At 37.5% G+C, this 16937-nt stretch overlaps 1 protein-coding gene across 4 annotated transcripts in view; it reads right to left on the bottom strand.

Annotated features, from left to right (window-relative positions):
• Window positions 1–16937, bottom strand: part of KIAA0586 (KIAA0586 ortholog) — a 138618-nt gene that overhangs the window by 105449 nt on the left and 16232 nt on the right. For all 4 annotated transcript variants that reach the window (XM_030931406.1, XM_030931407.1, XM_030931409.1 and 1 more), the window contains exons 5-9: window positions 13905–14079; window positions 12574–12795; window positions 8172–8325; window positions 5836–6003; window positions 3137–3260 (exon numbers count right to left, since the gene is read on the bottom strand). In XM_030931406.1, the coding sequence (XP_030787266.1) occupies window positions 3137–3260; window positions 5836–6003; window positions 8172–8325; window positions 12574–12795; window positions 13905–14079 (843 nt within the window). The remainder of the gene's footprint in view (window positions 1–3136; window positions 3261–5835; window positions 6004–8171; window positions 8326–12573; window positions 12796–13904; window positions 14080–16937) is intronic.

The raw sequence follows: 16937 nt of genomic DNA, 5'->3' as shown, positions 1-16937 counted from the left end.
AACCCTAGCAAAAATCATCAAAATCAAGTTTTTCTAACCTCTGGAAATTAAACACTTGCAAGAACCTGAGGAGCATTTATTCAAGAAAAATGGCTGACTCTAGGCAAGAAGAGCAAGTTTTATGGAATTTTTTTAACTTGCCTCATCTTCAGGACCCTATTCCCAACTCTGTGATGGCCTTGAAAACCAACAGCCTCACAACCATTAAAGACAACAGAATGGTTTCAAGCTCTCCTAAAAGTCTCATTCATAGTATTTGTCTTTATTTGACCTGACTCAACTTTAGGGCAGTGAGAAAGTATCCCCAGGGCATTTTTCAAAAACAGTGGCAACTGTTTAACATCTCAGCAGCCTGAGGTAGTGATACTAGTTGGGGCAAACAAGACTGTGGTCAACAGATGTTAAAAATCTAGGTAATAAGATGTCCATAGTGGAGTTTTGAAAAGCTCCAACATATTGCTAGGAATCTAGAAAGTCATGCCTTCTAATCCACGTACAGGGCTATGTACATGTCCAAGAGAGACCTGGGAAGTTCCTAATCACTCACTTCTGGCTGACCTTGAGGCTCTGTGCAAGTAGGAAGTGAAAGGCTAAAACAGATTCATAATCTGCCAGGCACTGGAGGCATGCTCTAGCACATGTGTGTGCACACACGTGCGTGCATGCATACACACACACACACACACACACACTCCATGGCAAAGAGAGGGAGAGTTATCAGTGCAAGGCAGTTAAGGAAATCTCTTTCCAATCATTAGCAGACTAAGCTAACAAAACAGAGACTTCGGTGGGAGCACATGACAAAGAACACAGAATTCACAGAATTAGTCCAGGAAAGTCACTAAACAAACAGCAACAACAATAAACTCTGGGAGGTGAAAGAATCTAATTTCCAGAGCTGCCACACTGTATTATTTAAAATGCCCAGTTTTCAACAAAAATTTATGAGACATACAAAGAAACAGGAAAGTAGAGCCCAAACACAGAAAAAAGCACAGTCAAAAGAAACCGCTGTTGAGGAATCCCAGATATTAGACTTACTAGGTAAAGACTATAAATCAGCTATTACTAAAAGAAACCAGTTTTAAAATTAAAAGAAAGTATAAGAATGAAGTCTTGCCAAATATAGAATGATCAATAAAGACATAGAAAATATTTTTTAAAAGACAGAAATTCTGCAGTTGAAAAATATAATAACTGAAATATATAATTCACTAGAGGGGCTCAACACCATATTTGAGTTGGCAGAAGAAAGAATCAACAAACTTTAAGACAGGCTAATTGAGATTATCCAGTCTGAGAAATGGAAAGAAAAATGGATGAAGAAAAATTAACAGTCTTAGAGACCTGTGGGACACCATCAAGCACACCAACATACAACTCCTCATCAGAAACCATAGAGTCCAGAAGGCAGTCACGTGACATATTCAAAATGCTGAAAGAAAAAGAACATCTATCAAAAATTCTACATGTAGCAAAACCATCCCTCAAAAGTGAAGGAGGGGACACCAGGGGTGTGTGTGCAGAGAGGGATGACCACGTGAAGAGACAGCAAGAGGGAGGCCACCTGCAAGACAAGAAGAAAGGCCTCAAAAGAAACCAACTCAGCTAGCACCTTGATCTTGAACTTCCAGCTTCCACAACTATGAAAAACCAAATGTCTGTTTAAACAACAACAAAAATTGAAAAAGAAATTAAGACAATACCAGATAAACAAAAACTGAGACAATTCACTGCTAACAGACCTACCCTATAAGAAATACTATCAGGAGTCCTTCAGGGTGGCATAAAAGGACACCAGGCTAACCTGAATCCATATGAAGAAATAGAGTACTGGTAAAGATGAACTATACAGGTGAATATAAAAGCTAGTATACATATTTTTGTTGGTATCTCTTTTCTTTTCCTATCTGATTTAAAAGACAGCTGCATCAAGTAATAATTATCAGACTACATAGATGAGCTTAAAATGTATAAAGATGTAATTTGTATGATAATAATAGAAGAAAGAAAAGGGGAGGGAACGAGGCTTTACTGGAGCAAAGTTTCTGAATAACACTGAAATTAAATCACTATTAATCCAAATTAGATTGCTTTAAGTTAATATGTTAATTGTAATTCCTAGAGTGACCACTAAGAAAATAACTCAAAAAATAATAGTAGGCCGGGCGCGGTGGCTCAAGCCTGTAATCCCAGCACTTTGGGAGGCTGAGACGGGCGGATCACAAGGTCAGGAGATCGAGACCATCCTGGCTAACACAGTGAAACCCCGTCTCTACTAAAAAAAATAAAAAACTAGCCAGGCGAGGTGGCGTGCGCCTGTAGTCCCAGCTACTTGGGAGGCTGAGGCAGGAGAATGGCGTGAACCCGGGAGGCGGAGCTTGCAGTGAGCCAAGATGGCGCCACTGCACTCCAGCCTGGGTGACAGAGCGAGACTCTGTCTCAAAAAAAAAAAAAAAAAAAAAAAAAAAAAAAAAATAATAGTACATGACAAAAGAATTAAAATGGTGCAACTAAAAAATGTCTAATACAAAAGAAGGCACTAAGGGAGAAACAGTGAACCTAAAAGACCTAAAGCATATAGAAAGCAACATGGTAGACAAAAATCCTACCTTATCAGTAATTACATTAACATATGGCTCCTCTAGTTTTTATTACTGTAGTTTTCAAGATGTTGAAGATAAATATAATTATCATGGCCCAGATTTGATTTTTTTTAAACTTTTTATTATGTAAAATTTCAAATATAGACAAATATATAGAAAATACTAAAATGAACCTCATATACCCAATATTTAACTACAAAAATCATTAATTTTTGGTTGGCCTCATTTTATCTATACTCCCCAACCTACTTGCCCCTACCCTATATTGGATTATTTTTGAAACAAATCCTAGATCAGAGATGACTAATCTGCATACATTAGAAATTAATCTGCATTTTGAAAAAATGAGATATTCATTTCATAGCTATATTATAGAAAGGTGGAAGATATATTAGCATCAGAAAATAGTAACTAAATCTAAGTTAAATTTAAGAAGCAATGCTATAATTTATTAAAAGTCCCAAAGAAATGTGAAAAATCTGAACAAAGCTCTTTTCAGTCTAGTTTTCATTCCAATCTCTTGTTTTCACCTGTTTGTTTTCTCGGGAGTCCATCCTATTTTTGACCTAGTTAGTGAGGTGGTATTTGATGATTCACTTTTTCTTGTCAAAGAATCATTATTATTCAAAATTTGTTCCAATAGTCTTACATTTCCTGAAATAGAAGAGATGTAGTATCATTTTCCAAATACTAATTCATTTATCTTGTATATAACATCTCATATATTTGTATTCTGGCCTAAGTTAGCTTCCTATGATGATTATCTACTCAATTTACAGCCTACAAGCCAGGCATGGTGGCTCACGCCTGTAATCACAGCACTTTGGGAGGCTGAGGCGGGTGGATCACCTGAGGTCGGGAGTTTGAGACCAGCCTGACTAACATGGAGAAACCCGTCTCTACTAAAAATAGAAAAAATTAGCTGGGCGTGGTGGTGCATGCCTGCAATCCCAGCTACTTGGGAGGCTGAGGCAGGAGAATCGTTTGAACCTGGGATGCGGAGGTTGCAGTGAGCCGAGATTGTGCCATCACACTCCAGCCTGGGCAACAAGAGCGAAACTCCATCTCAAAAAAAAAATAATAATAATTTATGGCCTACAATGTAGTCTACAATTTAGGCTATAAATACACTCATCAAATAAAACTAAATATTTATACCTCATAAAAACTATACCGAACATCACACACCGGGGCCTATCATGGGGAGGGGGGAGAGGGGAGGGATTGCATTGGGAGTTATACCTGATATAAATGACGAATTGATGGGTGCAGCACACCAACATGGCACAAGTATACATATGTAACAAACCTGCACGTTATGCACATGTACCCTAGAACTTAAAGTATAATAATAAAATAAAATAAAACAAACAAACAAACAAAGAAAAAAACTATACCACAACCAGGCGCAATGGCTCATGCCTGCAATCCCAGTATTCTTGAAGGCCAAGGCAGGAGGATTGCTTGAGGCCAGGAGTTTGAGACCAGCCTGGGCAACAAAGCAAGACCCTGTCTCTATAAAAAAAAATACATAAACAAGTAAAAGTTTGAATTAATAGAAAACCCCTAAATTTATTTCCATCACAGAAAAAAGGAATTTGAGAAGTGTCATCATCACAAAGTCCAGTAAAATAGATGATTTTTATAAATTAGTAAAGAAGAGATTTATCTATTTCTTCAAAGTACCAATTAAGTGGATCTATTCTTTAGCCTTGTTTGTATGTAGTAAGACTACATAGTAATTTTTGGTGTGAGGTTGCCTTCTTTATTAAAGATTTTATTATTTTGTGACTTTCTTAAAACTCTTTAAATGTGCCTAAGATAAGACTTGCATGCATTTAAATGATTCCAAGAATAAAAGTGCTTAGTTTAATATTTCACTTACTTTTGTTAGAAGGCGTACATTTTAAGACTGTAATATACTATTTTCTTTTAATTTATTTCCATAGATTTTTGGGGAACAGGTGGTATTTGGTTACATAAGTAAGTTCTTTATTGGTGATTTGTGAGATTTTGGTGCACCCATCATCTGAGCAGTATACACTGAACCCAATTTGTAGTCTTTTATCCCTCACCCTCTTCCCATCCTTTCCCCACAAGTCCCCAAAGTCCATTGTATCATTCCTATGGCTCTGCATTCTCATCGCTTAGCTCCCATTTACGAGTGAGAACATATGATGTCTGGTTAATACACGTCCCTTATAAAAGTTCCTGTTCTGTGTTTAAAAGTTCATATATGGCTGGGCACAGTGGCTCACGCCTATAATCCCAGCACTTTGGGAGGCCAAGGTGGGTGGATCATAAGGTTAGGAGATCGAGACCATGCTGGCTAACACAGTGAAACCCCATCTCTACTAAAAATACAAAAAATTAGCCTGGTATGGTGACATGCACCTGTAGTCCCAGCTACTCAGGAGGCTGAGGCAGGAGAATCGCTTGAACCTAGGAGGCGGAGGTTGCAGCAAGCCGAGATCGTGCCACTGCACACCAGGCTGGGTGATAGAGAGACACTTCGTCTCAAAAAAAGTTCATATATTAGCACTTTTTCCAATGAACATGGTGATAAATGTTGTTTCTCTACATTTTATTATTGAAATTCACACCTAAAAACAATATGAGGAAGCACACTCTAAAAATGATCAGCCTTACCTTCAGCAAAGCATTGTTTTTTGTTTATTAATAACAAAACTTGGCCAAGTGCAATGGCTCACATCTGTAATCCCAGCACTTTGGGAGGCTGAGGTGGGCAGATTGCTTGAGCCTAGGAGTTTGTGACCAGCCTGGGAAACATAGTGAAACCCCATCTCTAAGAAAAATACAAAAATTAGCCTGGTGTGGTGGCGTGTACCTGTAGTCCCAGCTACTCAGGAGGTTGAAGTGGAAAGATCAATTGAGCCTGGGGAGGTAGAGGCTGCAGTAAGCCATGATCACACCATTGTACTCCAGTCTGGGTGACAGAGTGAGACTCTGTCTCACAAAAAATAAATAAAAATTAACAAAACTTGTTCATTAAAAGTTTAAGTAATAACCTGTAAGAGATAGAATAATTAATTATAAATGTATACCTCCAACTCCTTTCACGAGGAATCTAAAGAAGCTTGATTTTCCCAGCAAGTATCATTTAAAGTAAAATATTACAAATAGAGATCCCATTTCAGTTTCTACTAGGCACAGAAAATCTCATGACAATTTCCTAATTTGGGGTAGGTCTAGTAAAAGTCTCTATTACCTCTGTGACAGGACACTTCCATATTTTCTTTTTCTTCCAAAAGATTTTCCCTCTTTGATAGTTCATCATCCCTTGAAACAGGTACAGGAGCAAATCTGCGAGGTGCTGGTGTCTCCAAAGGAGATTTCTGTTTATCAAAACTCATATCTTCAACTTCTTTTAAAGATGCTTTAACAGAAAATTTTTTTAAAAATTAACTTGCTTTTGAAAAGCTCTAAAAATTATAGCACATTACTCTTCCTTATACTTTAAAAATAAAGCCAAAATTATAAATGATAAATTATTAACAAGTGTAGAGAAATAACTTCACCCCCATTAAAAATCAAAAGAAATGAAGACTACAAACATTTTACACTTACATCTAGTAAATATGAATCTATATGATAATATTCAGAACTATTGAAGCAGTGATGAAACAGGAAGAGCCAGATACTTTTCATGGCAGTGAAAACTGATAAAGCATCTGGCAACAAGTATAGAAAGAATTTTTATATAATTTTTTTTATATAAGTTTTATATAATTTAACTTAGTAATCTTAATCTTGTGAAATTATTATAAGGAAATAACATAAAAGAAAATGTGCTTAAAATATGATGATGTTTATCACAGTATTATTTATGAAGATGCAAACCTAAAAACTGTCTGAGTATCTGAAACAGGGTAACGGTCAAGTAGATTGTGAAATAGTTATTCAATAGGCCAACCTTTAGTCATTACAAGTTAAAATTATGAAGACAACTATATAAAATATGGCAGATGTTTTTATGTGCTAGTAAAAAAGCTGTATAAAATGCTACAGTTACAATTATGTAAACATGATATATGCCCAAGAAAAAGCATAGAAAAATTAACAGTTTAATTTACTGAATTTTTAATTTACTCATTTCTTTTGTTACTGTAACATATATACAAAGAAACAAATTCAATTTACAATCAATAAAATAGACACGTTTTTCATGAAAACTCAAGTTTAAGAAAAACAAAATTATAAGCAAGAAATTCTCTAGAACTGAGTTATGAAAAAAGTGTCCACTGCTATTGAAGGCACTCAGCTGGGTCATACTGAAACATGAGTTCTGGCCCTAGCTCTGACATCCTCCTTCTCAAGTCAGGTAACCTTGAGCAGGCAAGTCATACCATTCTATGCTTCATTGTCCTCTCTTCATAACTTAAAAAAGGACTCATATTACTTCACAACAGTTCTTTGTTGTTGTTGTTGTTAACAATGAAGCACAGAATGGTATGACTTGCCTGCTCAAGGTAAGTCATACCATTCTGTGCTTCATTGTCCTCTCTTCATAACTTAAAAATGGACTCATATTACTTCACAACAGTTCTTTGTTGTTGTTGTTTGCTTTTTTGTTTTTAAAACAGCGTCTTGCTCTGTCACCCAGGCTGGAGTATAGTTGCATGACCATAGCTCACTGAAGCCTCAACCTCCTGGGCTCAGGCAATCCTCTGACCTCAGCCTCCGAAGTAACTAGGACTACAGGCATGTGCTACCACACCTGGCTAATTTTTTTATTTTTACTTTTAGAGACAGGATCTCACTATATTTCCCAGGTTGGTCTCGAACTCCTGGGCTCAAGTGATCCTCTCACTTTGGCCTCTCTAAGTGCTGGGCACAACAGTTTTGTAAGGACCACTCATTTACTGCAAAATGTAAAGCACCTTATAAGCATGAGCAATCTTTAATGACTATAATACAACAATGTTCTAACAAATCAAGTGTTGAAAATATTGTACTATACAGAGTTGTATATCATTAAAGGGATAGTCCCTCGATTTTCTTTAGTTCATTATTCAAATATCAATAACTTAGAAACACATTTATTCATTTATTTTAAATACTAAAGTTTTAACAAATAAGCCACGTATTCCTTTGTTAGGTAGTTGCTCTGACAGAATCAAGAAACAGCAAATATGCAGTTTGTCAGAGAATAGGAGAACTGATTTATTTACAAGCATTTTTGTAGTAAATAAGTAAATTTTTCCTAAATTTGTAAGTGCTTCTGATAATTTACGAAGGTTATTAATTAAAACCACAGATAAGAACATAATCCATAATTTTTAAAAATTTCAAAATAACCTAAAAATTACTTGAGGTAAAAAAAAGAACTCATTTTATCTAAGACAAGGTAGCCTGAGACAGAAAATTTAAAAAAAAAGAACATTAAAAAAAAAAAAACAAATAGTTTCATAAAACAAAAACTCCTATAAATAAATTTTATAAAACAAAAACTCCTACTGCTCAGGAAATACGTTTTCAGTTTATGCAGCACAAAGAAAATTCATAGCTGATATTTTTTATTCATAGAGAACTACATATTTTTACCTTGTTTGGAAGCAAATGTGTTATATAAAGACGCATTACAGCTACCAAGATTAGGGTGTTCTGGTTTTACAGAATACTTTTCCACTGCTCTGGAGGAGGGCATACTAACAGGCTGAAAACTACTAGTCTTGAGTGCAGCACTAATAAAATGCGTCTAGAAGAAATAAGATTATTTCATTATTTTCAGATATCATTTGAAAGAGTTAGATGATAAAATACATTGAAATATTAAACATAATTTACTACATTTAATAAACAATGAAAAGATATATATTACATTGCAACTATCCACTGTAGTAGCAGCAGAGATGCCATTGGAAAGATGTAGAATCACAAAGATCTGACTAAGCCTGACTCTGCTGTGTGACCTTAATCATTTTCCTTAACCATTCTAAACCTCAGTGCTGTTCTTTCCACCTTAGACATGGCTCAGGGGCTACTACAGCCAGCTAAGAGAAGACCAGGAAGGAGAGGCCCTTGCCCTAAACCTCTACTTGAATCAGAGAATTTTAAACCAAAACATCCCATCTTTTATATCCTAAATGGTAGGATTTTGTTCGAGGTCAAGGTTTCAAAATCACTGATAGTGAGTACTCAAATAAATATCCATGCTTAACAGCAGCAATAAAATACGTGTTTGTATATAAATGGAAACTACAGTGACAATACAGTTTTCAGCACTATTTATTAAAATACCTGAAATGAGGCCAGGCACAGTGGCTCACGCCTGTAATCCCAGCACTTTGGGAGGCCAAGGCAAGTGGATCACCTAAGGTCAGGAGTTCCACCTGTCTCTCCTAAAAATACAAAAATTAGCTGAGCGTGGTGGCGGGAACCTGTAATCCCAGCTACCCAGGAGGCTAAGGCATGAGAATCACTTGAATCCGGGACACAGAGGTGGCAGTGATCCGAGATGGTGCCACTACACTCCAGCCTGGGTGACAGAGCGGGACTCTATCTCAAAAATAAAATAAAATATCCAAAATAAGCAAGTATCTTAACTAATAAAACTGGTTTCAAAAGAGAGGGTTTTATTGTTTTGTTTAATTTTTGTGGGTACATAGTAGGTGAATATATTTATGAAGCACATGAAATATTTTGATACAGGCATGCAATGAGTAAAAATCAAAACAGAATTTTATGCCAGGCCAAGAAAAACTTAAAAAAATTCATAGTTCTACAGAATTTCTAAAAGTGTGTTGAGATCCCTCTACATAAAACAGATGAAACAGACTCAACTAATTTCATTTCATTAAGCATTTACTGAACAACTAATATATCTAGTATGTAACCAAAACTTCAACTCTCTCTGTGATTATAAGCTTTATAAGTAAGACATCTAAATTAGCAAAGATTCCATTCTTCTAAAATTAGAAAGTCATTAAGTTATAGATTTAGTTATGGAAGGACGGATGATGGCAGATAAGTACTTAGGACTAGTAGGAGTCTCTCCTTAAGGAATCAATGTGCTTTTCAAATGTGTCATCTCGTTTTATCCTGAACAGAAAATATTTTCTAGGTACAGAAATTGAGGCTTAAAATAGTAAAGTTATCTATAAACTAACAGATAATTTATAGACTCATTCCTGTTCTCTCGCTAGATAATTTGCTGCATACTCAATTTTAGTCATGCAGGGAGTACTTACTAAACTTTATTTGGTATGCATATAATCATTCCAATAAAATATTATCTTTGACCACATGAAAAGCTCAAGATAAACTGTGTTAAGTCTTGAAAATTATAGCAAATTAATGTCTACTTTATGATGACATATTAAGTATAATAAACTTATTTTAGTACATTCTTCTGAATTTTTGTCTTAACAAAAAATATATAATTTAGAAAATCATTAATAGACATATACATATATATAGATATACACGTATATCTACATATATAAAGATATAGATGTATATATGTATATGTATATAGATATACATGTATATCTATATCTATATCTCTCTATATTGTATATCTATATCTCTCTATATTATCTATATCTCTCTATATATGTATATCTACATATTTACATATATAGAGAGATATAGATATAGATATACAAGTATATTTCTCTCTCTCTCTCTATATATATATATTCGTTGCTGTTGTTGTTGTTAAGACAGAGTCTCGCTCTGTCGCCCAGGCTGGAGTACAGTGGCGCAATCTCAACTCACTGCAACTTCCACCTTCCGGGTTCAAGTGATTCTCCTGCCTCAGCCTCCTGAGTAGCTGGGACTACAGGCATGTGCCACCGTGCCCAGCTAATTTTTTGTATCTTTGGTAGAGACGAGGTTTCACCATGTTGGCCAGGGTGGTCTCGAACTCCTGACCTCAAGTGATCCACCCACCTCGGCCGCCCAAAGTGCTGGGATTATAGGGATGAGCCACTGTGCCCGGCCTGAAGGTTATATTTTAATATTTTAAAGTTTTTAAATTGCACAGTAGGCTAGGCGCGGTGACTCACGCCTGTAATCCCAGCACTTTGAGAGGCCAAGGCAGGCAGATCGCCTGAGGTCAGGAGTTTGAGACCAACCTGGCCAATATGGTGAAACCTCGTCTCTACTAAAAATATAGAAAGTTAGCTGGGCATGGTGGCGGGCATCTGTAATCCCAGCTATTCAGGAGGCTGAGGCAAGAGAATCGCTTGAATCTGGGAGGTGGAGGTTGCAATGAACTGAGATCTCACCATTGCACTCCAGCTTGGGCGACAAGAGTGAAACTCCATCTCAAAAAAAAAATAAATAAATTTCATATTAATTAGAAAAAAAAGTAAATTAAAACCAACACATTTACAATGCTGACCATTCCCCCATGCACTCAAAAAAAAAAAAAAAAAAAAAGTTTACTGAGTGCTAACTAGTGTTCTAGGAATTAGAAATTCCAAAATAGGCTGAGCACAGTGGCTCACGCCTGTAATTCCAGCACTATGGGAGGCCAAGATGGGTGGATCACTTGAGGCCAGTGGTCTGGCCAACGCAGTAAAAACGTGTTTCTACTGAAAATACAAAAATTAGCTGGGTGTGGTGGTGCAGGCCGGCAATCCCAGCTACTCAGGAAGCTGAAACATGAAAATCACTGAACCTGGGAGGTGGAGGTTGCAGTGAGCCGAAATCACACCAGTGCACTCCAGCCTGGGCGACAGAGTTAGACTCCGTCTCAAAAAAAAGAAATTCCAAAATAAATATGAAAGTATGCTATCAGCTCCTCGTGAGGATAACACTTTTTATAATAGCCCAGTGCCTTATTCTCAAAAGGCATTAAAAAATGTTCATATTTTAATTAATTAAATGCAAAAGCAAATATGTACACCAGGTAGTTCTTATCCAAGGGTGTGCATCAGAATCATTATGAAGCTTTCAATGATTGCCAGGCACTACCTCAGAATCACTGGCTCAAAATCTCTGAAAGGCCTAAGCGTGTGTGCTTGTGAATGTGTATATGTGTGTGTGTGTGCGTGTGTGTGTGTGTGTGTGTATATATACAATTTTTTATTTTGAAATAGGGTTTCACTCTGTCATCTGGGATGAAGTGCAGGTATATTATCATAGTTCATTGTAACCGCAAACTCCTGGACTCACGGTCTCCTGCAGTCTCAGCCTCTCAAGTATCTGGGACTACAGGCACATGCCACCATGCCAGGCTAAATTTTTTTTTTTTTTTAAGAGATGAGGTCTTGCTACATTAACCAGGCTGATCTTGGACTCTTGGCCTCAAGCTATCCTTTTAGCTTGGCCTGCCAAGATCCCAAGCACAAATATTTTTAGAAAGCTGTTCAAGTAATTCTAGTGCACATTCCCAGATTAAAAACTGCTGATGTAAACCAATAGTTGCAATGTGATATAAGCACTTAAAAATGCAGCTGGGCATGGCAGCTCACGCATGTAACGCTAGCACTTTGGGAGGCTGAGGAAGGCAGATCATTTGAGGTCAGGAGTTCGAGACCAGCCTGAACAACATGGTGAAACCCCACCTTTACTAAAAATACAAAAATTAGCTGGGCGTGGTGGTGTGCGCCTGTAATCCCAGCTACATGGGAGGCTGAGGCAGAAGAATCTCTTGAAACCAGTTGAGTGGAGATTGCACCACTGTACTTCAGCCTGGGCAACCATAGCAAGATTCCATCTCAAAAAATAAATAAAAATAAAAAATAAAAACGATATGAACAAAAATAGTGTAAAAGGAGGAAAAGCCAACTAGAGGGAGAGGTCTCATACAACTAGTAACATTTGAGATATAAAATGCAGAGTTACGCACATTACAGGAGAAGAAAGATAAGCAAATCATGATTTCAGAACTAAAACTGTTACAATCTAATGAGCTACTGCAATTATCAATGAATATTAGCTGAGAGATCCAAATGATAAAAGATTACGGAATCTGTACTGGCTTTATTACAGATACCTGAATATCTATTTGTTGTTGTTGTAATTTTTCAAGATGCCTTATGTGCTGCTCCATAAACACATTCATTTGCTTTTCATGATCATGACAATGTAGTTTCTCTTGTTTACGCTGAATGCTTGTTTGCTGCTCTGTAACACGTTGCAGGTGTTTATCAGTCTCCTGTAATTTACTAAGTAATTCTGTAACAGAATTGACTTTTGCTTCCAAATCACTCTGCACCTAAAACAATAAAAGTATTTTTAAAAGTTCACATTATAGGATACCAAAAATATGTCTAATTACTAGAAATGTTATTTAAATCAATTGGCATTGAGAAGTGATCAAATTTGAGCCTTTACCCACTATATGTCTAATAATTTAATGCCTTTATTTTTAGAGTCACAGAAATGAAAGGCAGATGATAGCTATCCTTAGGTAAATGTTTCCTCTCAAAATAAATAAATAAATAAATAAATAAATAAATAAATAAATAAAATAAATTGGCCAGGCGCGGTGGCTCATGCCTGTAATCCCAGCACTTTGGGAGGCTGAGGCGGGTGGATCACGAGGTCAGGAGATCGAGACCATCCTGACCAACACGGTGAAACCCCGTCTCCACTTAAATACAAAAAATTAGCTGGGCATGGTGGCACATGCCCTGTAGTCCCAGCTACTCAGAAGGCTGAGGCAGAGGAATCACTTGAAACTGGGAGGCGGAGGTTGCAGTGAGCCGAGATTGCACCACTGCACTTCAGCTTGGGCAACAGAGTGAGACTTTGTCTCAAACAAATCTGCCACAAAGAATTTTATGATGCCTAAAACAAGATACTTAAATGGAAATTAAAAAGAAGAAAACAGAAAAGCAAAGTAGCTTTTGATACTTTACTAACTTAAGGCTGAGTTAGGTCAGCAGCCTTGAGTTCTAGTTTTGGCTCTGTCAGTTACTCGTACCAGACTTACGTGCCTACTCTGACCTGTTTCTCTGCTTCCCCAATTACAAAGGGACAGCTAAGGCATAGATTATCTCTAAGGTTCCTAAGGTTCCTCTAGCTCTCAAATAAGAATAACCGATTTTCCAGGTTGCCAGGACCAAGGTGTTTCCCAGGATGTAGGACTCTCAGTGCTAAAACTGGGGAAGTTCTGAATTCGCTAGTGCCATCACAGTATTAGAGGGTAACTTTCACAATTCCTGAGAAGTAACACACAACCACAAATGGGAAAATTTTTTCAAATTGAGAGTAACAATGTTGCTAGTCTATAATTATATACAACCATTTATAGAATCAGTTCTTAATAAGTACTTCTATATTTCACAAAGTAGTTATGAATATCTGGGATGAAAAATATACCTTTATCAATGGAGCTGCGGTTGCAATGGCAGCAGCAGTTGCTGCAGCCACGGTTGTAGCTGAATCAATTCCACTGGGTGAAATTCTGGTCTCCTGAGTAACAGCATCCTTCTCTATGCCTGCATCTTCTAACAGATGTACCTTTACTTCCTTAACAACAGGCATGCTTTGAGCTCTATAAACAAAAAAGCAATAAAAATGTATTCAGTAAACTACATTGAACCATTTCAAGAAATACTTAACAAATGGTAATCTGCTAAGGTGGTTTTGATTTTTTTAAATTAAATCACCTATCAAACAAGGTCATTTGGTTAATGAAATTTATCAACGTCCACGTCACTAAGGGCTAAAGAAATAAGAAGATAATTCCTTGAAGGGAGCAATATTATTTTGGAAAATAAGAATTAAACATATGAAAAAGGTATAGCACAATTATAAAGATACATTATCAAGAAGTACAAGTTTAAAACACTCAGAAGGCTGGGCACGGTGGCTCACACCTGTAATTCCAGGACTTTGGGAAGCCAAGGCGGGAAGATCACCAGGTCAGAAGTTAGAGACCAGCCTGGCTAACATGGTGAAACCCCGTCTCTATTAAAAATACAAAAATTAGCCGGGTGAGGTGACATGCGCCTGTAGTCCTAGCCACTCAGGAAGCTGAGGCAGGAGAATTGCTTGAACCCAGGAGGCAAAGGTTGCAGTGAGCCGGGATCGCACCACTGCACTCCAGCCTGGGTGACAGAGCGAGACTCCGTCTCAAAAAAAAAAAAAAAATGACTCAGAAAAAGCTCCAAGAATTAAAGTACCAAGCTTTACTCCTAAAGGCAGACAACCCAAGAAACACTATGGTTTTCTTTTTTCTTTTATTATTTTTTAAAAGACTAATCAAGTACAGTAGTGAGAAGGGGAGAAAAAGTGGAATAAGTTTGGTCTGGGCCAGGTGTGGTGGCTCAGGCCTATAATGCTAGTACTTTGGGAGGCCAAGGCGGGTGGATTGCTGGAGCTCAGGAGTTTGAGACTAGCCTAGGCAACATGGTGAAACCCCATCTCTACTAAAATACAAACAATTTGCTGGGCATGGTGGTACATGCCTGTAATTCCAGCAACTCGGGAGGCTGAGGCAGGAGAATCGCTTGAACCCGGGCAGCGAAGGTTGCAGTGAGCCTAGATGGCACCACTGCACTCTAGCCTGGGTGACACAGTGAGACTCTGTCTCCAGAAAAATAAAATAAAAAGAAAACTTTGTTCTGTAACTTACTGTGAACAATCCATTGAGATAACGTATTACTTCCAGACAAGCTGCTGTGGTTTTTAAATTATTGATAATTTTATCCTCCAAATATTTATATAAGAATTACAAAATTATTGGCCAGGTGCAGTGATTCACACCTGTTATCCCAGCACTTTGGGAGGCTGAGATGGGCAGATAGCTTAAGGCCAGGAGTTCAAGACCAGCCTGGGCAACATGGCAAAATCCTGTCCCTACAAAAAATACAAAAATTAGCCAGGCGTGGTGGCACACACCTGTAGTCCCAGTTACTCAGGAGGCTGAGGTGGAAGGATCTCATGAGCCTGAGGAGGTAGAGAGTGCAGTGAGTCGTGATCACTCCACTACACTCCAGCATGTGAGACAAAGTGAGACACTGTCTCAGAAGAAAAAAAAAAAAAAAGAATTATAAGAATTATAGCACTATTGATGTATACTTTGTGACTATTTTTTCTCCTACTTTATTGAGGTATAATTGAAAAAAATTGTATATATTTACAATGTGATATTTTGATATATGTACACATGGTAAAATGATCACAGTCAAGCTACTAGCATATCCATCACCTCATATAATTATCTTTTTATGTGATGAGAACATTTAAGATCTACTGTCTTAGCAATTTTCAAGCATACAATTCATTATTATTAACCATAGTTACAGGCTGTACAGTAGATCTCTAGAATGTATTAATCCTGTTTAAGAGAAATTGTACCTTTTGACCTCTATCTCCCACTTCTTCCCCACCCCCAGCCCCTGGCAACTACCATTCTATCTTCTGCTTCCATAAATCTGACTTTTTCAGATTCCACATGTAAATGAGAATACATGATATTCATCTTTCTGTGCCTGGCTTATCTCACTTAGCATAATGTCTCCAAGAGGGATTGTTAATAATGCTGAAGAGAATTTTCTAAATTCTAGCTCATTTAGATTTACTTAACAAATGTCACTCAGGCAGGCCGGGCACTCCCAGCACTTTGGGAGGCCAAGGCAGGTGGATCACCTGAGGTCAGGAGTTTGAGACCACCCTGACCAACATGGTGAAACACTGTCTCTACTAAAAATACAAAAAATTAGCCAGGCATGATGGCGGGCGCCTGTAATACAAGCTACTCGGGAGGCTGAGGCAGGAGAACCGCTTGAACCCAGGAGACGGAGGTTGCAGTGAGCAGAGATTGCTCCATTGCATTCCAGTCTGGAGAATAAGAAGCTCAGTCTAAGGAAAGGACAAGACAGGACAGGAAAGAGGGAGGGAGGGAAGGAGGAAGAGGGAGAGAGGGAGACAGAGAGAGAGAGAGAAAGAAGAGCAGAGCAGAGCAGAGCAAAGCAAGACAGAAAGAAAAGAAGGTCACTCCATTTATTAAAATGTTCACAAAATACACTATTAAGGAGCCTGAATTAGCTGGGTGTAGTGTTACATGACTGTAATCCTAGCACTCTGGGAGGCCAAGGCGGGAGGATTGCTTGAGCCCAGGAGTTCAAGACCAGCATGGGCAATATGGTAAACCCCATCTCTACAAAAAAATAAATAAATAAAAGTTAAAAATAAAAAAAGACCCTGAAATAAAAACAAGTCCAGTAAATAGATACATATTTGCAATAAGGCATTTAATTAAATACTAAAAGAAAAAAGAAGGCTAGTCAATTTGCTTGATATGTGGCCTCAAAGAAAACAATGAAAGGAACCACTGACAAAACTGAAGAGTCCCTAAGAAAGCCTAAGTAAAGTCGTTAGCAATATGTTCCATCTCCAGCTGCTGAA

Source organism: Rhinopithecus roxellana, chromosome 5 (genome assembly GCF_007565055.1).
Source record: "Rhinopithecus roxellana isolate Shanxi Qingling chromosome 5, ASM756505v1, whole genome shotgun sequence".
Lineage (NCBI taxonomy): Eukaryota > Metazoa > Chordata > Mammalia > Primates > Cercopithecidae > Rhinopithecus > Rhinopithecus roxellana.
The sequence above is the reverse complement of the archived record's forward strand: the minus strand, read 5'-3'. Positions and strand labels throughout refer to the sequence as shown.